The sequence below is a fragment of the Pristis pectinata genome, chromosome 5 (genome assembly GCF_009764475.1).
Source record: "Pristis pectinata isolate sPriPec2 chromosome 5, sPriPec2.1.pri, whole genome shotgun sequence".
Taxonomy (NCBI): domain Eukaryota; kingdom Metazoa; phylum Chordata; class Chondrichthyes; order Rhinopristiformes; family Pristidae; genus Pristis; species Pristis pectinata.
In genome coordinates this window covers 28856092-28883175 of record NC_067409.1, presented here as the reverse complement: position 1 = coordinate 28883175, position 27084 = coordinate 28856092, and the positions used below count along the sequence as shown (strand labels likewise).

General features: G+C 43.1%; 1 protein-coding gene across 1 annotated transcript; it reads left to right on the top strand.

The window, feature by feature from the left end:
- Positions 1-4877: 4877 nt before the first annotated feature.
- LOC127570520 (patched domain-containing protein 3-like) lies at positions 4878-26683 on the top strand. Its single transcript, XM_052016172.1, has 4 exons — positions 4878-5591; positions 16108-16229; positions 16332-16477; positions 25008-26683. The coding sequence occupies exons 1-4, from the start codon at positions 4878-4880 to the stop codon at positions 26681-26683; spliced, it is 2658 nt and encodes an 885-aa protein (XP_051872132.1).
- The last annotated feature ends 401 nt before the right edge of the window (positions 26684-27084 follow it).

Sequence of the window (27084 nt, the reverse complement as noted above, 5' to 3'; positions counted from 1 at the left end):
TGTCATTTTTTAAAGTACAGAAGGATAAACACTTCTAAGTGTACGGACCAAGACTGCTATAGGCAAGCGCTAAGCAAGATACAGTGCAGGTAAAATTAGGCACAAGTAAATACTTCTACTGCCCTAGTAATATTTGTTGGTTATTTCCAGATCAAGTTTGCCAACAGTCCCTTATTATAAGAAATTTCCCTTTTTCCAATGGGAAATAGACATTATTAGTATTTCCCCCATAATTTTTCTGACTCTGTGCAAGGTTAAGTCATGGGCAAAGAAAGAAAAACTAGTTAGGATACTGCAGTCAACAGAGAGAATTGAGGCTTTCCACTAAGTACAAAACAATCAGAGAGCCTCCCAGGAGGGACTCTGGAACAACTTATTACAATGCAGAAGGAGACCATTCAGCCCATTGTCTCCCAACAGAGTATCAGTCCCATTCCCCCCTTTGGTAGCTCTGTAATATATTATCCCACACAATTCGGCATTGATTCTTTTGCCATTTCATAGAGTCATAGAGTCATACAGCACGGAAACGGGCCCTTCAGCTCAACTCATCCATGCCGACTGTGTTGCCCAGCAAGCTCGTCCCACCTGTCTGCAATTGGCCCATAACTCTCCAAACCTCTCCTATCCATGTACTTATCTAGATGGCTTTTAAATGTTGCTAATATGTCCATCTCAATCACTATTTTTGGCAGCTCATTCCAAATTCGCACCACCCTATACATGAAGAAGCTGCCCCTGATGTCCCTTTTAAATCTCTCACCTCTGTTCTTAAACCTATGCCCTCTTGTTTTTAGCACCCCCTCCATAGGAAAAAGACAATGTGCTTTCACCCTGTCTATGCTCCTCATGATCTTATATACCTCTATCAAGTCACCCCTCACTTTCCTTTGCTCCAGGGAATAAAGTCCTAGTCTATGTAACCTCTCATTGTAACTCAGGCCCCAAGTCCAGGCAACATCCTGGTAAATCTTCTCTGCACTCTTTCTAGTTTAATAACATCTTTCCTATGATATGGTGACCAAAACTGTACACAATACTCCAAGTGCAGCCTCACCAACATCTTATATAACTGTAACATAACTTCCCAACTCCTGCGCCCTGACTGATGAAAGCCAGCATGCCAAATGCCTTCTTCACCACCCTATCTACCTGTGACGTTGACTATGCACTTGAACTCTGTTCTATAAGACTCCCCAGTGCCTCACCATTCACTGTGTAAGTCCTGCCCTGGTTTGATCTCCCTAAATGCAATACCTCATATTTATCTGGACTGAAAACCATTCGCCAATCCTCAGCCCACATACCTAGCTGATCAAGATCCCCCTGTAATTTTTCATAACCTTCTACACTATCTACAACACTGCCTATTTCGGTATCATCCGCAAACTAACTAACCATGCCCTGTACTTTCACATCCAAATCGTTTATATAAATTACAATCAGCAAAGGTCCCAGCACCGACCCCTGTGGCACACCACTAGACACAGGTCTCCGGTCTGAAAAACAACCCTCAACAATCACCCTCTGCTTCCTACCACTGAGCTAATTATGAATCTATTCCTGAATCCATGCGATCTAATCTTCAGGACTAGCCTGCCATTAGGGACCTTGTCAAAGGTTTTGCTAAAGTCCATATAGAAAACATCCACTGCCCTACCCTCATCTACCCTCTTGGTTACCTCCTGAAAGTACTCCAAGAGATTTGTCAGACACGACTTCCCATGCACAAAGCCATTCTGACTGTCCCGAGTCAGACTCTGTCTCTCCAAATGTTGATAGATCCTGTCCCTCAGAACCCCCTCCAGCAATTTACCCACCAATGATGTCAGATTCACTGGCCTGCAGTTTTCTGGCTTGTTTTTGCTACCATTTTTAAACAATGGTACCACATTAGCCACTCTCCTGTCCTCCAGAACCTCACCTGTGGCCAGAGATGAAGGCAAAATCTCTGCAAGAGCCTCCACAATTTCTTCTCTAGCTTCCCACAAGGTCTGAGAATGCACCAGGTCAGGCCCTGGGGATTTATCCTCCTTGATGCATTTTAGGGCCTCCAATACCTCCTCCCTGCTAATTCATATGTGATCCAAGACAACATCATTCATTTCCCCCACTTACTTGGACTATCTCTGGCACCTCTCTCTCCTTTTTCAATCTCTCCATCTTCATCTCAGGAGATTCTTTATCCACTGACATCTTTTACAAACCCACTAATGCCCACAGCTGCCTCAGTTACTGCTCCTCTCACCCTGTCTCTTGAAAGGACACTATCCTTTTCTCTCAATTTCTCTGCCTCCACCGCACCTGCTCCCATGATGAGGTCTTCCACTCCAGGACATCTGAAATGTCCAACTTCTTTACTAACCGTGGCTTCCCCCCTACTGTGGTTGAGAGAGCTCACACCCGCATCTCTATCATCTCCTGCATCTCTGCTCTCACCCCCACCCATCTCAGACCCAACAGGGGTAGGGTCCCCCTTGCCCTCACATTTCATCCCACTAGCCTACGTATCCAACACATCATTCTCCACCATTTCCGCCATCTCCAATGGGACCCCATCGCCAAGCATATCCTCCTGTCCCCACCCCTTTCTGCCTATCACAGGGACCATTCTCTCGGCGACTCCCTAGTTCACTCCACCCTCCCTACCCATTCCGCTCCCACCCCGGCACTTTCCACTTCCCCTGCACCACCTCCATCACCTCCATTCAGGGATCCAAACAGTCCTTTCAGGTGAGACAGAGATTTACCTGCACCTCTGCTAATATCATCTATTGCATTTGGTGCTCCAAGTGTGGCCTCCTCTACATTGGTGAGACCAAACACAGACTAAGTGATTATTTCGTGGAACACCTGCACTCCATCTGTAACCACAATCTGGATTTCCGTTGCCAGTCACTTCAACTCCCCCTCCCACTCCATGACAGATATGTCAGTCCTCAGCCTCCTCCACTGCCAGGAGAAGTCCAAATGCAAACTGGAGGAACATCACTTTCCGTCTTGGGACCTTACAGCCTAACAGCATGAACATCGAATTCTCCCACTTTAAGTAACCGCACCTCCCCCCACCATGCCTCTCCTTTTCTTTCCTTTATTTTCCTAGCTTATCTCTCTTTTTTCTCCTCACCTATTATGTTTTTTCTTTTTTTCTCATTTTTTTCCTCCCCTCCCCTCCTCCCATGTTGCCTGCTTCCATACCTTTGACCCATCCCCTGGTAGATCTGTTTCCTCCTCCCCCGCATCTGCCTGTCACTATCTCTTACCTGCATCTACCTGTCACCATCTTGTGTCTTGTGCCCACCCTGCCTCCCCCCTTTTGTCCAGCTATCACTGCTCTGTTTTTCCCCCTATATATTGGGCTTCCCCTTTTCCTGTCTTCAGTCCTGAAGAAGGGTCCTGACCTGAAACATTGACCATCTACTTTTCTCCATGGATGCTGCCTAGCCTGCTGAGTTCCTCCAGCATCTTATTGTTCTTTCATTCTCCTTAACTTCCATTGTTTTCTCCATAGTAAAAACTGATGAGAAATAGCCATTAACAATATGACCCATTTCTTTTGGTTCCACATGCAGATGGCCATGCTGATCTTTAAGGGGACCTATTCTCTCCCTAGCCACTCTTTTACTCTTAATATACCTATAGAATCTCTTGGAATTTTGCTTCACCTTGCCTCCCATATCCTCTTTTTGCCCTCCTAGCTTCTCTCTTAAGTGCATTTCTGCACTTCTTGTAGTCATCAAGAGATTCAATAGTTCCCAATTGTTTATGTGCAGTATATGCCTCCCTCTTTTTCTTAACCGGGGCCTCAATATCTTTCATCAGCCAGGGTTCCCTAAACCTGCCAGCCTTGCCCTTCACCCTAACAGGAACATGCAGGCCCTGAACTCTTGACATCACACTTTTAAAGGCCTCCCACTTGGCAGACGCTCTGCAAACAATCTCGCCCAAATCAATCACTGCAAGATCTCTCCACCTGGCTCCAAAATTTGCTCTGCCCCAGTTCAGGACCTTAACCTGTGAACTGACCATACCCTTGTCCATAACTATTTTAAAACTATGGTCACTGGACCCTAAGTGCTCACCTATAGACACTTCCGCCATTGCCCTACCTCATTCCCCAGGAGGAGGTCCAGTGTGGCACCCTACACTAGGGGTAATTTACAGTAGCCAAATAACTTATTAACTAGCTTTTGGGATGGGGAGGAAACCAAAGCACTGGGGGGAAATGGGGAGAGCATGCAAATTTCACGCAGACAGGAATGGAGATCAGGATCAAACCTGAATCCCTGGAGCAATGGGGCAACAGTGCTAACATACTGTGCCAGCATGCTGCCCTGAGGAAACCAGCACAGTAAGTCTAGAGTCCCCTGCTGGTTACCAAGACCCCACCCATCCCACAGCCTCCCCCCATGCGCACGTGCACACACACACACACACACACACACACACACACACACACACACACACACACACACACACACACACACACACACACACACACACACACACACACACACACACACAGTCTTTTCCTGATGCCCAGCACCTCTTACCCCTTTCTGAAGTGTTTCAATTGTTCTCCAACACTAGTACACCAAGGAGTTGGACGAGATGATATACTAATCAAGGTAAATCACTGGATTTTGGATGAAAGCTACTGCAAAAGCAAGACATCAGTATTAAAACTATCTCCACAGAAACAGGTAGATGGCAGTCTGTGTTTGATTGTATCTCCTTGCAGTTTCTGGACGTCATCATTTTAATAGTTCTGTAAATGAGTAACCATGCACAGTGATCTCTAGAGTGTTGCTTCTTCCTGCTCTTAAATAAAGCATTTTGAAGAGGTGAAGGCTATGGAGTTTCAATGAATTTTCATCATGCCTTGTTGTCAGACAAATTGTATTGAGAAACTTCTCGGGACAGCTTTTAAGAAGCTTGGATATACTGTAGGCAAAAATCCCTTGTGGTTCCTCACAATTCCTCTCCTTATTTCTGCAGGACTGGGCACAGGTTTTTATTTTTTACCGGTACGAGAAGCCAATGATTTGGAAGAGCAATTTACACCCATCAGTGGGCCAGCAAAGTCTGAGAGAGAGTTTATTAAACAACATTTTCCAACCAACGATTCTGAATCCTTCTTCGCACAGAGGCTTTACACAGAGGGGACGTATGCTTCCTTTATTGCTGTATCGAAAGATAACAACATCCTTACCATAGATGCATTTAAAGAGATTATATCACTTGATGAAAAAGTGAAGCAGCTTAATATTTCTGACAATAACAATGTCATGTGCAACTATTCTTCTCTCTGTGCACGGAGAACAGGCACTTGCGTTTCAAATACAATTTTAGAGTTGTTCAAGCAGAATATTACTTTGACTTATCCAATAACGAATGGGGTTTTTATTGGTTCAACTGTTGGAGGTGTAACGTTAAAGCCAAAAATCAAGATCATAGAAAAAGCAAAGGCAATCAAACTTGACTATTACTTACAAGAAGATAATGAAGAAATGAAAGTGAAAAGTTTGCTGTGGGTCAAAGAGTTCCTTTCTGTCTTTCCAAAGGAACTGATGAACCAGAAGAACATTGAGGTCAGTCTTTATGGTCTATCTATATTTCTGTGAGTCTGCTGCATGAGTTGAAACATAAGACTTACGAGGGATTGTTGTAGTAAATGTTTGCAATTTATACTGAACTGTGACAATGAACAAGGCATCTTCTTTCACTCATACAAGCTCATGTCTGTACATACTTACACAGCAGGCAAATCTCTCTTTCAGTGACCTGGTTAATTTTTGTGTTTCCAGTTATCTTCTGCCAAAGTTATTGTGAATTAACAGGTGAACACCATCAGTATTTCACAGATCATTGAGTTCTTTGCCATTCTTGGAATTTTCATTTTCTTTCTAAGAGCAGAAATAATTGCCGGTATGGGTGGGATACTGGGTAGTTGTGCACATCATGTTGTACTTTGGTGAAAAGTTGACTCTGTTTAGAGTTGGGCCTTCTTCACATTGAGGAATGTGGAAACATAAAACAGGAAAATGCCATACATCATCTTGAGTTCACTCTGTCTTCAATTAGTTCAATTTCAATGACCTGGAACTCTGTAGTGTTTATACTCAGTGAAATATCCATAAGAACTTTTCCAGGCTGTCACCAAAAATAAATTGACTGCAACTACAGAAGGAGATAGTAGGGCAGGGAAAGACTTTGGGGAAAATCTTACAGCGAGGTAAGAGACAGAATGGCATAGAGATGTTAAGGTGCAGGCAAGTGAATGTTGCGCAAAGGAATAGTATTTACAGAGCACAATGATCTTGATTGGTTTTAATACTGAAGAAGACCATCAAAATGGACAAGGGGACAACCATAATGTGATTTGAAAATAAATAGGAGAATTTTAAATGAAGACATTTGCTGTCTTCCAGCTCTCAGGCCCCACACTCATATCCCTAAAGATTAAACAATTATGGCCAGAGAGTCTGCAATTTCCATATTATTTCCCATTGGTACCTAGCTTTTCACCATTTAGAATGCACTCCATTCTGCCCTTGTTGGTCCAAATTTGATAACCTCACAAGTGGCCTGAACGTTGACATCTATTTGCCACAGTTTTGATCATTTTATTAATCAAGTGATATTGCTGTGGTTTCAACCCAACACTGATTGGTCACTTTATTATTAATAATACACGCTAGAAACATCCTAATAGCAGACATTGGGTTTGCTTTTTCCCTGTCATCCAGCTGAATGGGCTTATACTTGTCTTATTTATTCCTGGCTCTCCAGCTGTATCTGGAGAAGCATAGGCAATGGTTTCTCATCCTTCCCTCACAACTAGCATTGAGATCATTGGGATCTCTTCTGGGGGAGGTACGACCTGTACAAAAGGGACGGGTTACACCTGAACTCGAGGGGGACGAATATTCTTGTGGGCAGGTTTGCTAGAATTGTTGGGGAGGGTTTAAACTAGTTTGGCAGGGGGATGGGAACCAGAGTGATAGGTCAGAAGTTGGTTCATTTAGTGTACAAGTAGATGCAGAGTGTAGAAAGACTGTGAGGAAGGATAGGCATTTGAAAGGGAAAAATTACAGTCAGTTGGATGGGCTGAAGTGAGTGTACTTTAATGCAAGGAGTATCAGGAACAAGGGTGATGAACTTAGAGCATGGGTAAGTACTTGGAACTATGACGTGGTGGCCATTACAGAGACTTGGCTATCATGAGGGCAGGAATGGCTGCTGGATATTCCGGGGTTTAGATGTTTCAAAAGGGACAGGGGCGGAGGTAAAATAGGTGGGGCAGTGGCTTTGCTGATCAGGGACTGTGTCACAGCTGTAGCAAGGGAGGATGTCCTGGAGGGATCATCCACTGAGCCAGTGTGGGTAGAAGTCAGAAACAGGAAGGAGCAATCACTCTATTGGGAGTATTCTACGGACCCCCCCAATAGCAGCAGAGATGCTAAGGAGCAGATTGGGAGGCAGATTTTGGAGAGCTGAAAAAATAACAGGTTTGTTGTCATGGGTGATTTCAACTTCCCTAATATTGATTGGCACCTCCTCAGTTTAAAGGGGATAGATGGGGCAGAGTTTGTTAGGTGTGTCCAGGAAGGATTCCTGACACAGTATGTGGACTGGCCGACTAGAGGAGAGGCTATACTGGACCTGGTACTAGGCAATGAGCCTGATCAGGTTTCAGGTCTCTCTTTGGGAGAGCATTTTGGAGATAGTGACCATAACTCCTTGACCTTTACCATAGCCTTCGAGAGGGATAGGAGCAGGCGATATGGGAAAGTATTTAATTGGGGGAGGGGTAATTATGATGCTATTAGGCAGGAATTTGGGAGCGTAAATTGGCAACAGATGTTCTTGGGGAAGTGTACAGTGGAAATGTGGAGGTTGTTTAAGGAGTACTTGCATGGGGTTCTGGATAGATTTGTCCCGTTGAGGCAGGGTAAGGATGGTAGAGGGAAGGAAACATGGTTGACAAGAGATGTAGAATATCTTGTAAAGGGGAAGAAAGAAGCTTCCTTAAGGTTTAGAAAGCATGGATCAGACAGGGCTCTGGAAAGTTACAAGGCAGCCAGGAGGGAACTTAAGAATAGACTTAGGAGAGCTCGAAGGGGGCATGGGAAGTCCTTCATGAGTAGAATTAAGGAAAACACCAAGGCATTCTACACATATGTGAAGAATAGGAGGATGACTAGAGTGAGGGTAGGACCATAGAAACATTGAAAAGATACAGCACAATTCAGGCCCTTTGGCCCACAAAGCTGTGCTGAACATGTCCCTACCCTAGAAATTACTAGGCTTACCCACAGCCCTCTATTTTACTCAGCTCCATGTACCTATCTAACAGTCTCTTGAAAGACCCCATCGTATCTGCCTCCACCACCGTTTCCAGCAGCCCATTCCATGCACTCACCACTCTCTGAGTAAAAAACTTACCCCTGACATCTCCTCTATATCTACTCCCCAGCACCTTAAACCTATGCCCACTTGTAGCCACCATTTCAGCCCTGGGGAAAAGCCTCTGACTATCTACCCAATCAATACTTCTCATCATCTTATACACCTCTATCAGGTCCCCCTCATCCTCCGTCTCTCCAAGGAGAAAAGACCGAGTTCCCTCAGCCTGTTTTCATAAGGCATGCTCCGCATTCCAGGCAGCGTCCTTGTAAATCTCCTCTATACCCTCTCTATGGCTTCCACATCCTTCCTGTAGCGAGGTGACCAGAACTGAGCACAGTACTCCAAATGGGGTCTGACCAGGGACCTATATAGCTGCAACAATACCTCTCGGCTCCTAAATTCAATTCCGCGATTGATGAAGGACAATACACCATATGCCTTCTTAACCACAGAGTCAACCAGCGCAGCCGCTTTGAGCATCCTATGGACTCGGACCCCAAGATCCCTCTGATCCTCCACACTGCCAAGAGTCCTACCATTAATACTATATTCTGCCAATATATTTGACCTACCAAAATGAACCACTTCACACTTATCTGGGTTGAACTGCATCTGCCACTTCTCAGCCCAACTTTGCATCCTATCTATGTCCCTCTGTAACCTCTGACAGCCCTCCAAACTATCCACAACACCCCCAACCTCCCTGTCATCTGCAAACTTACTAACCCACCCCTCCACTTCCTCATCCAGGTCATTTAAAAAAATCACAAAGAGCAAGGGTCCCAGTACAGATCCCTGAGGTACACCACTGGTCACCGACCTCCACTCAGAACATGACCCTTCAACAACCACTCTTTGCCTTCTGTGGGCCAGTCAGTTCTGGATCCACACTGCAATGTCCCCTTGGATCCCATGTCTCCATAAGCCTTACATGGGGTACCTTATCAAACGCCTTGCTGAAATCCATGTACACGACATCTGCTGCTCTCCCTTCATTGATGTGCTTAGTCACATCCTCAAAAAATTCAATCAGGCTAGTAAGGCAGGACCTGCCCTTAACAAAGCCATGCTGACTATTCCTAATCATATTATACCTCTCCAAATGTTCATAAATCCTGCCTCTCAGGATCTTCTCCATCAGCTTACCAACCATTGAGGTAAGACTCACTGGTCTATAATTCCCTGGGCTATCCCTACTCCCTTTCTTGAATAAGGGAACAACATCTGCAACCCTCCAATCTTCCGGAACTTCTCCCATCTCCATCGACAACGCAAAGATCATCGTCAGAGGCTCCGCAATCCCCTCCCTCGCCTCCCAAAGCAACCTGGGGTACATCTCATCCGGTCCCGGCGACTTATCTAACTTGATGCTTTCCAAAAGTTTCAGCACCACCTCTTTTCTAATATCTACATGCTCAAGCTTTTCAGGCCACTGCAGATCCCCACTACAATCCCCTAGATCTTCTTCCGTAGTGAATACTGACGTAAAGTATTCATTAAGTACCTCCACTATTTCTTCCGGATCCATACACACTTTCCCACTGCTGCACTTGATAGGCCCTTTCCTTTCATGTCTTATCCTCTTACTTTTCACAAACTTGTAGAATGCCTTGGGGTTTTCCTTAATCCTGCCCGCCAAGGCCTTCTCATGTCCACTTCTGGGTCTCCTAATTTCTTTTTTAAGTTCCTTCCTTTTAGTCTTGTACTCTTCCAGAACTCTAACATTACCTAGTTCTCTGTACCTTTTGTATGCTTTTCTTTTTCTTTTGACTAGATTTATTATAGCCTTTGTACACCACGGTTCCTGTATCCTCTCGGGACTATGCAGAACTCCACATAGGGAACTCCACCGATCGGGGATAAAAGTGGAAACATGTGCCTGGAGTCGGAAGAGGTAGGGAGGTCCTTAATGAATACTTTGCTTCAGTATTCACCAGAGAGAGAGACCTTGACGTTTGTGAGGATGGCATATGGCAGGTTGATAAGCTAGGGCATGTCAACGTAAGGGAAGAGGATGTGCTGGAAATTTTGAAAAACATTAGGATAGATAAGTCATTGGGGCCAGATGGGATATATCCAAGGTTATTATGGGAAGCGAGGGAAGAGATTGCTGCACCTTTGGCGATGATCTTTGCATCCTCACTGGCCACAGGAGTAGTGCCAGATGATTGGAGGGTGGCAAATGTTCCTTTGTTTAAGAAAGGGAGTAGGGATAACCCTGGGAATTACAGACCAGTGAGTCTTACTTCAGTGGTGGGCAAATTACTGGAGAAGATTCTTAGAGACAGGATTTATGGGCATTTGGAGAATCATAGGCTGATTAGGGACAGTCAGCATGGCTTTGTGAGGGGCAGATCATGCCTCACGAGCCTGATTGAATTCTTTGAGGATGTGACAAAGCACATTGATGAAGGTGGAACAGTGGATGTGGTGTACATGGATTTTAGTAAGGCGTTTGATAAGGTTCCTCATGGAAGGGTCATTCAGAAAGTCAGGAGCTATGGGATCCAGGAACTTGGCTGTGTGAATTCAGAATTGGCTCGCTCATAGATGGAGTTTAACATGGATTAAGTGTGAAGTGATACACTTCGGGAGATTGAATTTGTAGGCAGAATACAAGGTTAATGGCAGGACTCTTAGCAGTGTGGAGGAACAGAGATATCTTGGGGTCCATGTCCATAGATCCTTCAAGGTTGCCACGCAGGTCGATAGGGTTGTTAAGAAGGCGTTTGGTATGTTGGTCTCCATTAGTCGGGGTATTGAGTTCAAGAGCCACGAGGTGATGTTGCAGCTCTATAGAACTCTGGTTAGAAAACACTTGGAGTATGGTGTTCAGTTCTGGTTGCCTCATTATACGAAGGATGTGGAAGCTTTAGAGAGGGTGCAGAGGAGATTTACCAGGATGCTGCCTGGATTGGAGAGCATATCTTATGAGGATAGGTTGAGTGAGCTAGGGCTTTTCTCTTTGGAGAGAAGGAGGATGAGAGGTGACTTGATAGAGGTGTACAAGATGATGCTAAGCATAGATCGAGTGGACAGTCAGAAACTTTATCCCAGGGTGACAATGGCTAACACAAGGGGACATAATTTTAAGGTGGTTGGAGGAAGATATAAGGGGGATGTCAGGGGTAAGCTTTTTACACAGAGTGGTGGGTGCGTGGAACACACTGCCGGCAGAGGTTGTGGGGGCAGATACATTAGGGACATTTAAGAGACTCTTAGATATGATAGGTAGAGCAATGGGGGGGGGGCTATGTGAGAGGGAGGGTTAGCTAGATCTTAGAATAAGAAATTTGGGACAAAGTGTGCTCCTTCTGCCTTTTATTCTGGGCTTATGGTGTTCTCAATGAATGGACACGGTTTTTGAAGTCATGCAAATATCCCTTCTCCATTTTGAGAGATCATGGGCCAGGGACTCACATGAGTTGGTGGGAATGTCATTTTCATGGAGTCTTCATGAACGTGTTTGAATTGTTTTCTCTCTCCATCTAGTAACCTCTTCTGATGGAACTCTGAATAGAGTATTTGTTTTAGGAATCTGGTATCAGGCATAGCAGTGCTGTCTAAGACCAAATGGCACAGGTTTATGGTAAGGGGGAAGAAGGTTAAAGGGGATTTGAGGACAAAAATGTAGATGGGTTGGTGATTAAGTTTGCAGATGACACAAAAATTGGTGGAGTCGCGGACAGTGAAGGTTGTCAAAGGATCAGCAGGATATAAATCAGTTATGGGCACAGAAGTGGCAGATGGCGTTTAATCTGGGCTGTTGGCTATAAAGAGAGGTGGGACAAACTAGGATTATTTTCTCTAGAGTATCAGAGGCTGAGGGGAGACCTGATAGCATTTTATATAATTATGAGTGGCATAGACAGGGTGGATAGCCAGAATCTTTGTCCTAGGGTAGAAATGTTGAATACTTGATGGAATAGTTCGAAGGTGAGAGAGGGAGAATTTAAAGGGGATGGGCCAGGCAAGTTTTTTGACACAGAAAGTGGTAGGTACTTGGAATGGGCTGCCAGGGATGGTAGTGGAAGCAGATACAATAGTGAAGTTCAAAGGGCTTTCAGATAGACACATGCAGGGAATGGAGGGATATGGATCATGTACAGGCAGAAAGGATTAGTTTAATTTGGCATCATGCTTGGCACAGACATCGTGGGCTGAAGGGCCTGTTCCTGTGCTCCACTGTTCTGTGTTCTATGAGGAAGGACTTTTTTCGCGCAGAGGGTGGTTGGCATCTGGAGCACACTGCCTGACTGGGTGATAGAGGCAGCTAACTCGAAGAAGACTTGAATACTTGAATTAATTGAGGGCTACAGACCAAGTGCTGGTAAATGTAACACTTTATTCTGCATTCTGTTATTGGTATTGGTATTGGTTTATTATTGTCACTTGTACCGAGGTACAGTGAAAAGCTTGTCTTACAAACCGATCGTTCAGGTCAATTCATTACACAGTGCAGTTACATTGAGTTAGTATAGAATGCATTGATGTAGTACAGGTAAAACCAATAACAGTACAGAATAAAGTGTCACAGCTACAGAGAAAGTGCAGTGCAATAAGGTGGGAGGTCACAACAAGGTAGATCGTGAGGTCATAGTCCATCTCATTGTATAAGGGAACTGTTCAATAGTTTTATCACAGTGGGGTAGAAGCTGTCCTTGTCTGGTGGTATGCACCTTCAGGCTCCTGTATCTTCTACCCGATGGAAGAGGAGAGAAGAGAGAATGTCCCGGGTGGGTGGGGTCTTTGATTATGCTGGCTGTTTCACCAAGACAAAAAGAGGTAAAGACAGAGTCCAAGGAGGGGAGGCTGGTGTCCATAATGCGCTGGGCTGTGTCCACAACTCTCTGCAGTTTCTTGCGGTCCTGGGCAGAGCAGTTGCCGTACCAAGCCGTGATATATCCAGGTAGGATGTTTTCTATGGTGCATCTGTAAAAGTTAGTGAGAGTCAAAGGGGACAAACCAAATTTCTTTAGCCTCCTGAGGAAGTAGAGGTGCTGATGAGCTTCCTTGGCCATGGCTTCTACGTGATTTGACCAGGACAGGCTGTTGGTGATGTTCACTCCCAGGAACTTGAAGCTCTCAACCCTCTCGACCTCAGCACCATTGAGGTAGACAGGTGCATGTACACCGCCCCCTTGACCAGGTCTTTTGTTGACATTGAGGGAAAGGTTGTTGTCATGACATCATTCCACTAAGCTCTCTATCTCCTTCCTGTACTCTGACTCATGGCTGTTTGAGATATGGCCTACAACGGTGACTCATCGCTGTTTGAGATGTACTGATGTGATGAAATGATCTGACAAAATAGATGGCATACAAAACAAAGTTTTTCACTGTATCTTGGTACATATGACAATAAACCAATTTACCAAAATGGAATTATTATTGATAAGTTCTTGGTGGTCATCATCAACATGATGGACTGACACTGTTGCCCTATTAGGGCTTCAGTGATGTAGATGTTGGCCTGGGAGAGGATACTGATGCAGATTCAGAAGATATTGCAGAGGCAGTGTTGATGGTATCTCCAGAGTGCCCTGGGGTGATGTTACAATTGGTCCTACAATTTTGTGTAGATGTCTGCACTTCTTGCTGCCTCGGTGATGCAGCCAACAAAATCAAAGACCTCTCTCACCCCAGACATTCTTTCTTCTCCTCCCTCCCATTGGGCAGAAGATACAAAAGCCTGAAAGCATATACCACCAGGCTCAAGGACAGCTTCTATCCTGCTGTCATAAGACCTCTTATTTGATAAGATGGACTCTTGACCTCACAATCCACCTCATCATGGCCTTGCACCTATTGTCTGCCTGCACTGCACTTTCTCTGTAACTGTAACACTATATTCTGCATTCTGTTATTGCTTTTCTCTTGTACTACCTTGATGTACTGATGTGATGAAATGATCTGTATGGATGGCATGCAACACAAAGTTTCTCACTGTACCTCGGTACATGTGACAATAATAAACCAACTTTGCAATTTATTTCCATGCCTCAGACACAAGAAGGAATAATTGTGACCCAGTAGTCTGCATGTTGGGCCACGTTTGACGTCTTAGTCTTTTTGTTGCATGGCCAAATGCTATGCTGGTGCACTGGAAGTGATGGTGAATTTTATCATCAATATCTACCTTCATCTTTGCATATACTGAATTAAAGGAGTTGATGATGTGAAAGAGGAGAGGTTGTGAGGAAACGTGGAGGAATGGGACTGATGGGGTTTCCCAGCTGGGAACAGGCATAGACCCAATGGGCTGAATGACTTCCTTTTATGTTGTAAGAAGTAAACTGAGCTTCTGCTTGAAGCAAATAACTTTGAGATGAGATTTTGAGAACAAGCTGTTTCTCTCTTTCTCCGTTCTGATGAAGGTTCAAGACCTGAAAAGCTGTTTCTCTTTTCTCAGATGCTGCCTGACCTGCTGAGTTTTTCCAGCATTTTATGCTTTTATTTCAGATTTCCAGCATCTGCAGATTGTTTGATTTTCATGGGTTCCAAGTCATCGTTGACTCATTCCCTGAAGCAAATACAGAATGGGCCTTATACTTAACACTCACTCCTCTACCAATTTGCCCCTGCTGTACAACACCATCCTCCAACAATTAAGGGTCCATAGCAAGACATTGGCAATTCGTATAACTAGGGGACCTCCTCTCAATGAAGGATGATGAGATATGTTATTGCCTTCAGTACATCAGCAGAGCCTTTAACTAACTGAGGAACAGGATACCTGAAGATCAAGACCTCAAACCTGGCATAAAATATGTAGTCTACCAGACAGCAGTAATGCCTGCCTTCCTGTAAATTGTTGGATTACCTGGCAAATAATAGCAGTTCATTTTGCAGTGGGTACTCATTGAAACATGGTGCACTGATGGTAGAGGGAGTGAAGGTATAGAGTGATAGATAGGATGCCAAATAACTGAGCAGCTTTGTCCTGGATATTGTCCTGTTTCTCAAGCAATGTTGGATCTGCACTTCTCACAGTAGAGAGAATTGCAGCACACACTTGGATTTCACCTTGTAGATGACGGAAAGTCTTTGGAGGTAAGTCACTTGCTACAGATTTACCAGTCTTTTGCTTTCTTTTCTAGCCTCTAGTAATGTCACAGTTCCTGATAAATTTCTGGTCTTTGGTGATCCCTAGGAATTTCTGAGGAGTTCCAAATGGAATTTAGCAAAATGTTGTTGAGCAACATAAAATCTTAATCTAAGTGGAGTGGAACTATCTTTCTATATGATGATCCTTGTCAAAATATACACCTTTTTCTGAACTCCAAACTGGAGTAATATGCTATTGAATGCTGACACCAAATTCTCTTCAGTAGTTACTGAATGAAGATGTATAAGATTTGACTCTGTATTTCTGTAACTGCTTAAACTAAAATGTAATGGATGTCATTCTTCAACATTAACCTTATGCAGGTGAATATCGAAGGCACCAAAAATGGCAGTCAGTTTTCCTCGTGAATAGTCAATATTTGCTTTTGCGTTTTGATACTGCATTCAAAGAAATTTCTTCTTAAATATGAATTAAGCCTCATGTTAGTTGCAACTGTTAGTTACAGATCTAATAAGTAATTGTTTTCAAGATAAACTGGTAAATCTTTTTGGAGGCTGGTTGAAATTTGCTTGAGAATAATTCTGCAATACTTTGTATATTTATATAAACTTTGTCCCAAATTATAGGTGTCTTACTTCACATCAGTATCAAGACAAGAAGAATTTGAGGGAAATGCTGAAAAAATTGTTCCTTTGTTCTCAATCACCTATTTTCTTTCAATCTCTTTTTCCATCACATCTTGCATGAGGTAAAATGTGTTACTGTCAGATTTACTTTTTAATACATTTTCATTGAATATATCATATAAAACATATGCTGCCTTATAGAAGACTACCAAATTTATTTTCAGGTTTGACTGTGTGAGGAATAAAGTCTGGGTTGCTGCTCTGGGAGTTATATCAGCTGGATTCGCTGTACTATCAGGATTTGGATTGCTGCTGTTTTGCGGGATGACATTTGCCATCAATACAGCCAATGCACCATTTCTCATTCTAGGTTAGTCGTACTTACGTCAACACTATAAGCGTGATTAAAATATACTCCAGATGTGACTGCATGCCTTCTTTATCACCCTATCCACTTGTGTTGCCACTTTCAGGAAGCTATGGATTTGCACTCCAAGATCCCACTGTACATGAGTGCTCCTAAGCATCTTGCCAAATACTATATACTTTCCTCTTGAATTTGGGAGTGTGGAACGAGCTGCTATCTGACATGGTAAATGCGGGCTCACTCTTAAGTTTTAAGAATAAATTGGATAGGTACATGAATGGGAGAGGTCTGGAGGGTTATGGGCTGGGTGCAGGTCATTGGGACTAGTGGAATAAAGTTTCGGCACAGACTAGAAGGGCTGAATGTCCTGTTTTCTGTGCTGTAGTGTTCTATGGTTCTGTGGTTCTATTTGACCTCCCAAAACATTTGTCACATCACCTCACATTTGTCTAGATTAAGCTCTACCTGCCATCTTCCCAACTGATCTATATCCTGCTAAATCCTTTGACAACCTTCCTCACTATAAACAATGACAATTTTTGTGTCATTACAGACTTATTCACCAGACCACCTACATTTTCATCCAAGTCATTAACATATTTTACGAACACCAGAGTTCCCAGCATTGATCATTGTGGAACACTCATCTACCACTATTCTCTGTCTTCTATAACCAAGCCATTTTTGGATCCAATTTACCAACTAACTATGGATCCCATGTGACTTAATCTTTTGGGCCAGCCTACCAAGAAAGGCCTTGTCAAATGCTTTACTAAAGTCCATGTGGACAATATCCACCACCCTATTTTCATCAATTATCTTTGCCACTTTCTCAAAATTCTCAATTAAATTCGTGAGACAGGACTTCCCCTGCACAAAACCATGCTGGCTATTCCTAAAAAGTTTATGTTTTTCCAATTATGAGTAAATCCTGTCCATCTCCAATAATTTCCCTTCCACTGATGTAAGGGTCAATGGCCAATAATTTCCTGGTTTATCCCTGTTGCCCTTATAAAAACAAAAGGAACAACATTGGCTATTCTCCAGTCCTCTGGGACCTTGCCTGTGACTAATGAGGATACAAAGATCTTTATCATGGCTCCAGCAATCTCATCTCTTGCTTCCTTCAGTATCCTGGGATAGATCCCATCAAGACCTTCTTCCTTCTTAATATCAATATGCCCTGGAATATCAACATACCCTCTCCTAACCTCACCATTATCCATGCCTTTAATGTGTATGTAACTTAAGAAAGAAATTAGGAGGTCAAAGAGTTACCACAAAGTATCACTGGCAGACAAGATTAAGGAAAATACCAAAGCATTTTATATGGATAGGCAAAGAGGGTAACCAGAGAAAGAGTAGGGACCCAAGGGAAAAACTGTATGTGATGCCAGGGGATGCGGGTGTGGTCTTCTCATCTGTATTCACTAAAGAGAAGAATATTGTTATTGCAGATTTCAGGGGATATTGTTAGCGTAATGCTATTACAGCGCCAGCGACCCGGGTTCAATTCCCGCTGCTGTCTGTAAGGAGTTTGTATGTTCTCCCTGTGTCTGCGTGGGATTCCTCTGGGTGCTCTGGTCTCCTCCCACATTCCAAAGATGTACAGGTTAGGAAGTTGTGGGCATGCTATGTTGGTGCAGGAAGCATAGCGACACTTGCAGGCTGCCCCCCAGAACACTCTACGCAAAGATGCATTTCACTGTGTGTTTCGATGTACATTTGACTAATAAAGAAATCTTATCTTATCTTATCTTAGAGCATATTTTATCATATAAAGGAGGAAGTACTTGATGCCTTAGTGGACATAAAGGTGGATAAATCCCCAGGGCTTGATGAGATGTATCCCAGTCTGCTATGAGAGGCAAGAGGAGATTGTTGGGGCCTTGACATAGATTATTTAAGCCACCATTGACCACAGGTGAGATGCCAGATGACTGGAGGACAGCAATTGTGGTACATTTATTTAAGAAGGGCGGCAGAGATAAGGCAAGAAATTACATGTGAGTGAGTCTAATATTAATGGTAGAGAAGTTATTGGAAAAGGTTCTAAGAGACAGGATTAATCTAGGCTTGGAAAGGCAGGGCTTGATTGGGGATAGTCTACACAGTTCTGTTGGTGGGAGACAAACTTGACTGAGGTTCTTGAAGAAATTGATGAGGGCAGTGAAGTTGATGTAGTCTACATGGACATCAGTAAAACTTTTGACAAAGTCCCACATGGAAGGCATGTTCAAAAGATTAGAGCCCATGGGATCCAAGGCAAATTGGAAAGTGGATGCAAAGTCAACTTGGTATTAGGATTCAGAGAGCAAATGTAGAGGCTTGCTTTCATGATTGGAACTTCATGACCAGTGGTGTGCCACAGGGACAGGAGGTGCTGGGACCTTTACTGTGTGTCATACACATTAACAATTTGCATTTGACTACAGGAAGTCAAATAAGGGTGGGACATCACTATGAAAATAGGGCAATAAGGAGTAATGAAGAAGAGAGGGATCTTGGTGTCTCACGAGTTTGAGTTTTTTGAAGAGGTGATGAAGAGGATTGACAAGAGCAGGGCAGTAGATGTTGTCTACATGGACTTTTAACAAGAGCCATGGAGATATGCACCACAGAAACAGGCTCTTCAGCCCAACTGGTCCATGCCGACCAAGATGCCCCATCCAAGCTGGTCCTATTTGCCAACGTTTGGCCCATAACCACCTTCTAAACCTTGCCAATCCATGTACCTGTCCAACTGTCTTTTAAAAGTTGTTATTGTACCTGCCTCAACCACCTTCTCTGGCAGCTCATTCCACATAGATATCACCCTTTGTGTAAAAAAAAGTTTCCCCTCAAGCTCCTGTTAAATCTCTTCCCTCTCACTTTAAACTTATGCCCTCTACTTCTTGATTCCCCAACTCTGGGGGGAAAAAGACTGAGTTCATTCACCCTAGCTATGCCCCTCATGATTTTATACACCTCTATAAGATCACCTCTCAGTCTCCTATGCTCTAAGGAATAAAGTCCTATCCTGTCTAACTTCTCCCTATAACTCAGTCCCTCAAGTCATGGCAGCATTCTTGTAAATCTTTTCTGTACTCTTTCTAGTTTAATAACATCACTTCTATAGCAGGATCACCAAAACTGAACACAATATTTCAAGTTTAGCCTCACCAGCATCCTGTAAGACCTCCCAACTTTTATACTAAATGCCCTGACTCCACTTTCAGTGAACTATATACTTGTACTCCATGGTCCCTCTGTTCTACAACACTCCCCAGGGCCCTGCCTTTCACTGTGAAAGTCCTACCTGGATTTGACTTTTCAAAATGCAACATCTTGCACTTATCCAAATTAAACTTCATTTGCCATTTCTCAGCCCATTTACTCAGCTGATCAAGATCCCCAAATCGTTAAGATAGATGACAAATAAGGTTAACTCGCATAGGGTCCAGGGTGAGCTAGCCAACTGGATACCAAGCTAGCTCAGTGGAAGGAGTCAGAGGGTGGTAGTGGAGGTTTGTTATTTAGATTGAAGGTCTGGGACCAGTGATGTGCCATAGGGATCGATGCTGGGTCCACTGTTGTTTGTCGTCTATATTAACAATTTGGATGACAATGTTGTTAACGGGGTTAGTAAGTTTGTAGATGACATCAAAATTGGTGGTGTAGTGGAAAGTGAAGAACGTTATCTAAGATTACAACAGGATCTAGATGAATGGGGGAAGTGTGCCAAGAATGGCAGATGGAATTTAACTCAGACAAGTGTTGTAGAACAGAGAGACCAAAAGGATACAGGTACATAGTTCCCTGAAAGTGGCAACACAGGTAGACAGGGTGGTAAAGAAGGTGTTTGGCATGCTTGCCTTCGTCAATCAGTGCACTGAGTACAGGAGTCAGGACGTCATGTTACAACTGCACAAGTCGTTGTTGAGACCACACTATGAGTATTGTGTACAGTTATGTTCATCCAACTATAGGAAAGATACAGTTAAGCTAGAAAAGTTGCAGAAAAGATACATGATCATGTTACTGGGACTGAGGGCTTGAGTTATAAGCAGAACATAGAACACTACAGCACAGTACAGCTCCTTCAGCCTCCAATGTTGTGTCGACAGTTTATCCTGCTCTAAGATCTATCTAGCCCTTCCCTCCCACATAGCCCTCCATTTTTCTATCATTTGTGTGGCTATCGAAGAGTCTCTTAAATGTCCCTAATGTATCTACCTCTGTGGGCAGTACGTTCCATGTTCCTACCACTCTGTGTTTAAAAAAAACTTACTTCTGACATCCCCCTTATACCTTCCTCCAATCACCTTAAAATTATGCCCCCTCGTGTTAGCCATTTTCGCCTTGGGAAAAAGTCTCTGACTGTCCACTCGATTTATGCCTCTTATCATCTTGTACACCTCCATCAAGTCACCTCTCATCCTCCTTCTCTCCAAACAGAAAAGCCCTAACTCACTCAACCTATCATCATAAGACATGCTCTCCAATCCAGGCAGCATGCTGGTATATCTCCTCTGCGCCCTCTCTAAAACTTCCACATCCATCCTATAATGAGGCGACCAGAACTGAACACAATACTCCAAGTGTGGTCCAACCAGAGTTCTATAAAGCTACATTACCTCACAGCCCTTGAACTCAATAACCTAACTAATGAAGGCCAACACACCATATGCCTTCTTAACAATCCTATCAACCTGCACAGCAACCTTGAGGGATCTATGGACGTGGACCCCAAGATTCCTCTGTTCCTCCACACTGCTAAGAGTCCTGCCATTAACCTTGTATTTTGCCTTCAAATTTGATCTTCTAAAGTGTATCACTTCACACTTTTCTGGGTTGAACTCCATCTGCCACTTCTCAGCCCAGCTCTGCATCCTATCAATGTCCTGTTGTAATCTACAGCAACCTTCTACACTATCCACAACACCACCAACCTTTGTGTCATCTACAAACTTACTAACCCACCCTTCCACATCCTTATCTAAGTCATTTATAAAAATCACAAAGAACAAGGTTCCTGGAACACTGCTGGTCACCAACCTCCAGGCAGAATACGTGCCATCTACCACCACCCTCTGTCTTCTATGGGTGAGCCAATTCTGAATCCACACAGCCAAGTTTCCCTGGATCCCATGCCTCCTGACTTTCTGAATGAGCCATCCATGAGGAACCTTATCAAATGCCTTACTAAAATCCATGTACACCACATCCACTGCTCTACCTTCATCAACGTGCTTTGTCACATTCTCAAATAAATCAATCAGGCATGTGAGGCATGACCTGCCCCTCACAAAGCCATGCTTCTCCAAATGCCCATAAATCCTGTCTCTAAGAATCTTCTCCAGTAATTTGCCCACCACTGAAGTAAGACTCACTGGTCTGTAATTCCCAGGGTTATCCCTACTCCCTTTCTTAAACAAAGGAACAACATTTGCCACCAATCATCTGGCACTACTCCTGTCGCCAGTGAGGATGCAAAGATCGTCGCCAAAGGTGCAGCAATCTCTTCCCTCGTTTCCCATAATAACCTTGGATATATCTTATCCGGCCCCGATGACACATCTATCCTAATGTTTTTCAAAACTTCCAGCACATCTTCTTTCCTTACATCGACATGCCCTAGCATATCAGCCTGCTATACGCCATCCTCGCAAACTTCAAGGTCTCTCACTGGTGAGTAATGAAGCAATGCATTCATTAAGGACTTCCCCTACCTCTTCTGACTCCTGGCACATGTTTCCACTTTTATCCCTGATTGGTCCTACCCTCACTCTAGTCATCCTTCCATTCTTCACATATGTGTAGAATGCCTTGGTGTTTTCCTAAATCCTACTCACCAAGGACTTCTCATACCCCCTTCTAGCTCTCCTAAGTCCATTCTTAAGCTCCCTCCCGGCTACCTTGTAACTCTTCAGAGACCTGTCTGATCCATGCTTTCTAAACCTTTGGTAAGCTTCTTTCTTCCTCTTGACAAGATATTCTACGTCTCTTGTCAACCACAGTTCCTTCACTCTACCATCCTTACCTTGCCTCAATGGGACAAACCTATCCAGAACCCCATGCAAGTACTCCCTAAACAACCTCCACATTTCCACTGTGCACTTCGCCAAGAACATATGTTCCCAGTTGGATACCAAGCTGGCTTAGTGGCTGGAGCGTAGGAGGCTGAGGGATGACCTTACAAAGGTCTATACAATCATGAGGGGCATAGATAAGGTGGCTAGTCAGTCTTTTTCTGGGGGTAGGGAAGTACAAAACTAAAGGGTATAGGTTTAAGTTGAGAGGAGAAAATTTTGAAAAGAACCTGAGGGGCAAATTTTTCACATGGAGGTTGGTTGGTATATGGAATGAAATGCCAGAGGATGCTGTAGAGGCAGGTACAATTACAATGTTTTTAAGATATTTGGACAGGTTCATGGATAGAAAATGTTGAAAGGGATATGGGCCAAACTCAGGCAAGTGGAACTAGTTCATATAGACATCTTGATCGGCATGGACGAGTTCAGCCAAAAGACCCATTTCCATGCTGTATAACTCTATGACAGGTCCATAGATCCCTAAGGTGGCAGCACAGGCAAATAAGGCATGCAGGATACTCGCTTTCATTAGCCAAGGAATAGAAGAGCATGAAGGTCAGGGTAAAACTTTATAAAACTTCGGTTAGGCCAACAGCTGGAAGATTGTGTATAGTTCTGCTCACTGCAGTATAGGAAGGACATGATTGCACTGGAGCGGGTTCAGTGGTGGTTCACCGGGATGCTTAATAAAAAAAAGGTGGCAATACTCAGCAGGCCAGGATGCATCTGTAGGAAGAGAAACAGAATCAATGCTTCAGGTCTCTGAAATAGACCAAGTTATTGATGCATTGGACACTTTTGAGTTCTCATTATCCAAGGACCTCTCTCAAGCCTACTGTTGACTTTGTTTCTTTTCCCATAGTTGTGGCTTGTCCTGCTGAGTATTTCTAGCATTTTCTGATTTTTGTTTGAGATTTCCAGCATCTGCAGTTTTTTTGATTTTCACCTCAGTTTTAAGGAGAGACCAAATAGGCTAGGTTTGTTTTCATGAAGGAGAGGATTGCTGAGGGGCGATCTGATGGATGTACACAAAATTATGAGGGACAGATAGTAAAAAAAACTTTTTTCATAATGGAGATGTTTAAAACCAGAATGCATAAATTTAATGTGAGGGGTCAGAAGATTAGAGAGAATTTGAAGAAATAATTTTTCACCCAATGGATGGTTGCTATCTGAATGCACTGTCTGAGAAAGTATGGAGGCAGATACTCTCACAACATTTGCAAAGTATATGAACAAGCACTTGAATCACCAAAGCATAAAAGGCGATGGACCAAACTGATGGTAAATTAGTCATAGAATTATACAGCATGGAAACAGGTCCTTCGGCCCAATTTGTCCATGCTGACTAAGGCGCCTACCTAAGTCATCACATTTGACTGCGTTTGGCCCATATGCAGTACCTCTAAACCTTTCTTATCCATGCTCTGTTCAAACGTCTTTTAAACTTTTTTATTGTATACACCTCTACCGCTTCTGCTGGCAGCTGGTTCCATATACCCACACCCCTTTGTGTGAAAAAGTTGCCCCTCAAGTCCCTTTTAAATCTTTCCTCTCTCACTGCCAAGCATTTAAGACCGCACTCACCTCCTGTGGCTCCACACATAGACAACCACATTGATCCTTAAGGGAACCAATTCCCTCCTTAGTTAATTTGTTGCTTTTAATGTACCTTTTAGGATTCTCCTGTATCCTATTTGCCAAAGTTATCTCATGTTCTCTTTTTGCCCTTCTGATTTTCCTCTTAAATTTACTCCTTCATGCCTTCTACTCCTCAAGTGATTCACTTGATCCCAGCTGCCTATACCTGACATATGTCTCCTCCTTTCTCCTTATTAACCAGGGTTCTCTACTCCAGTCAGCCTGTCTCTTCACTCTACAGGAATACGTTGGCATCAAACTCTCCCTATCTCACTTTTAAAAGCCTCCCACTTGCCAGATGTCCCTTTACTTGCAAACAGTGTTTCCCAATCAATCTTTGCAAATTCCTGTCTAATGTCATCAAAATTAGCCTTGCTCCAATTTAGGCCTTGTGGACCAGTCCTATCTTTTTCCATAACTCAATTAGAACAGATGGGTACTTGACGATCAGCGTGCACAGTGGGCCAAAGGGTCTGTTTCTGTGCTGTACGGCTCTATGACCTACAATGGTTCCTTTGACATTTCTATTTAAATGCAGCACTATGTTTGCTCACCAGGAGTAATACTGCAGAATAGTACTGTAGGCCAGAAGAAATTTAGTAAGTGCACTTGGTGGTATCTTGTCTGCATCTAGTTACAGTATTTTGGTTCCTAATTTCTTTTATACCTTTGTAATGTAATTGGCAATCTTTAACAACAAGTGACAATGACATGTGACATGTTATTCAAGTGACAATGTCAGATTTTATTCACTTTAATTTGTGGTCATTCACTGGCAATAAGTGTCAGACTAATTCATCATATTCTCACATCTCCAGGTATCGGTGTGGACGATATGTTTGTCATGCTCGCCAGCTGGCAAAAGACAAAAGTTCATGCGAAAGTTGAAGACCGTTTGGCAGAGACGTACGCTGATGCAGCTGTTTCCATCACAATCACCACTCTGACTGATGTTTTAGCCTTTTATATTGGCATTGCAACACCTTTTCGATCTGTGCAATCATTTTGTGTTTACACTGGTACAACTGTTCTGTTCTGCTTCATTTACAACATTACATTTTTTGGAGCTGTTCTTGCACTGAATGGGAGAAGAGAAGCCAGTAACAGGCACTGGCTGACATTCAGAAAGGTTGAAAAAGTTTCTAAACCAGGAGCATCTACTTTCAATACAATGTGTTGTGTGGGTGGGGCTTATGATCAAGAATCAGGTGCAGAACCAGAACATCCAGTCTACTACTTCTTTAAGGAATATTATGGTCCATGTCTTACAAATATATGGACAAAGGTAGCTGTGGTTCTCCTGTATTTAGGATATTTAGCTGGCAGTATTTATGGCTGTTTACAGATTAAAGAAGGAATTGATCTCAGAAATCTGGCCTTTGATGATTCATATGTGATTCCATTCTATGATGATGTAAATGATTTTTTCTCAGAGTATGGACCACGAGTCATGGTCATTGTCACTGAATCTGTAGATTACTGGAATTCCACTGTGCAGAGTGATATTGAAACCTGTATGGGCAGATTTGAAAACCTCTCATATGTAGATCGTGAACTGTCAGAGTCCTGGCTTCGTGCCTACATTGGGATTTATGGAAATGGCATCATAGATATAAACAAGGAAAATGTGTTCATGGAAAATTTAACTCAATTCCTTCAGCATGCCTCTTTATTCAAACAAGATATTGATTTTTCAGAAAATAAGCAAAGCATTAGCGCCTCACGTTTTTTCATTCAGACCACAAATGTCAATAGTTCAGTTGCTGAAAAAAACATACAGACTGAATTAAGAAAGCTAGCAAAGGAATGTAGAATTCCTTTGCTGGTGTATCACTCTGCATTCATCTATTTTGATCAATATCTTGTTATAATATCCAATACAATACAGAATGTAGTTGTGGCTGCTCTTGCTATGCTATTTGTTGCCTTATTGTTAATACCTAATCCAGTCTGTTCTCTGTGGGTCACACTTGCTACTGCATCAGTTTTAGTGGGTGTGGCTGGGTTCATGGCTTTCTGGGGTGTCAACTTAGATTCTATATCAATGATTAATCTGGTCATCTGTATCGGCTTTTCAGTGGATTTTTCAGCTCACATTTCCTATGCATATGTTTCAAATGATAAAGGAAGTTGCAATGAACGAGCTATTTATGCATTGTATGCTCTTGGGTATCCCATCATCCAGGGAGCTCTTTCAACCATACTGGGTGTTGTTGTGTTGGCTGCTGCAGAAAGTTACATATTCAGGACATTTTTTAAAATCATGTTTCTTGTCATATCTTTTGGGGCCATTCATGGTCTTGTATTTCTGCCAGTGTTTCTGACTTTTTGTGGAAACTGTGGAAAAACAGACAAGGACACAAATACAGCCCAAGAAAAGTCAGATAGGCAGAAAAACAATGTGTATGTGAATAAAGTATATGAAAGTACAGAGCCCAGGAACCGAAATCGAAAAGAAAGATCTTCAGGAGAGGATGAAATGGACTGTCCATAATGATATCTTAGTTGTCCAGGTAACATCTTCAGCTAAAACTTTTTGTTTTTCTGTTTCAATGAAGTGAGGGAAAACAGACTGGAGCAATTTTCATTCATTATTCCAACAGTGACATTTCACTCGTACTTTTATTCAGTTGAAAGGTAGGGCATGCAAAGTGGCAAGGGCTGGTGTTAGGCCAGAAATTTTCAGGATGCAACAGCAAGAAACTGAAAAGCTCATTTAACGTGCTGCCGCATGAAGGTCTGGTGCATAAATGAAGTGCTTAAGATATTGGAAAAAGTGTGTTAGTGTGGATTAGAAATTGGCTGACATATGGAAAGCAAAGAGTTGGAATAAATGGGTCCTTTTCAGTCTGGAGGGATGTAACTAATGGAATACCCCAGAGAATGGTTCTTTGC

Coding starts and splice junctions, on each gene's coding strand:
- LOC127570520 (XM_052016172.1), top strand. CDS start 4,878: ATGCCTTGTTGTCAGACAAATTGTATTGAGAAACTTCTCGGGACAGCT. Junction 5,592..16,107: donor TGAACCAGAAGAACATTGAG/GTCAGTCTTTAT, acceptor CCCAAATTATAG/GTGTCTTACTTCACATCAGT. Junction 16,478..25,007: donor TGCACCATTTCTCATTCTAG/GTTAGTCGTACT, acceptor TCACATCTCCAG/GTATCGGTGTGGACGATATG.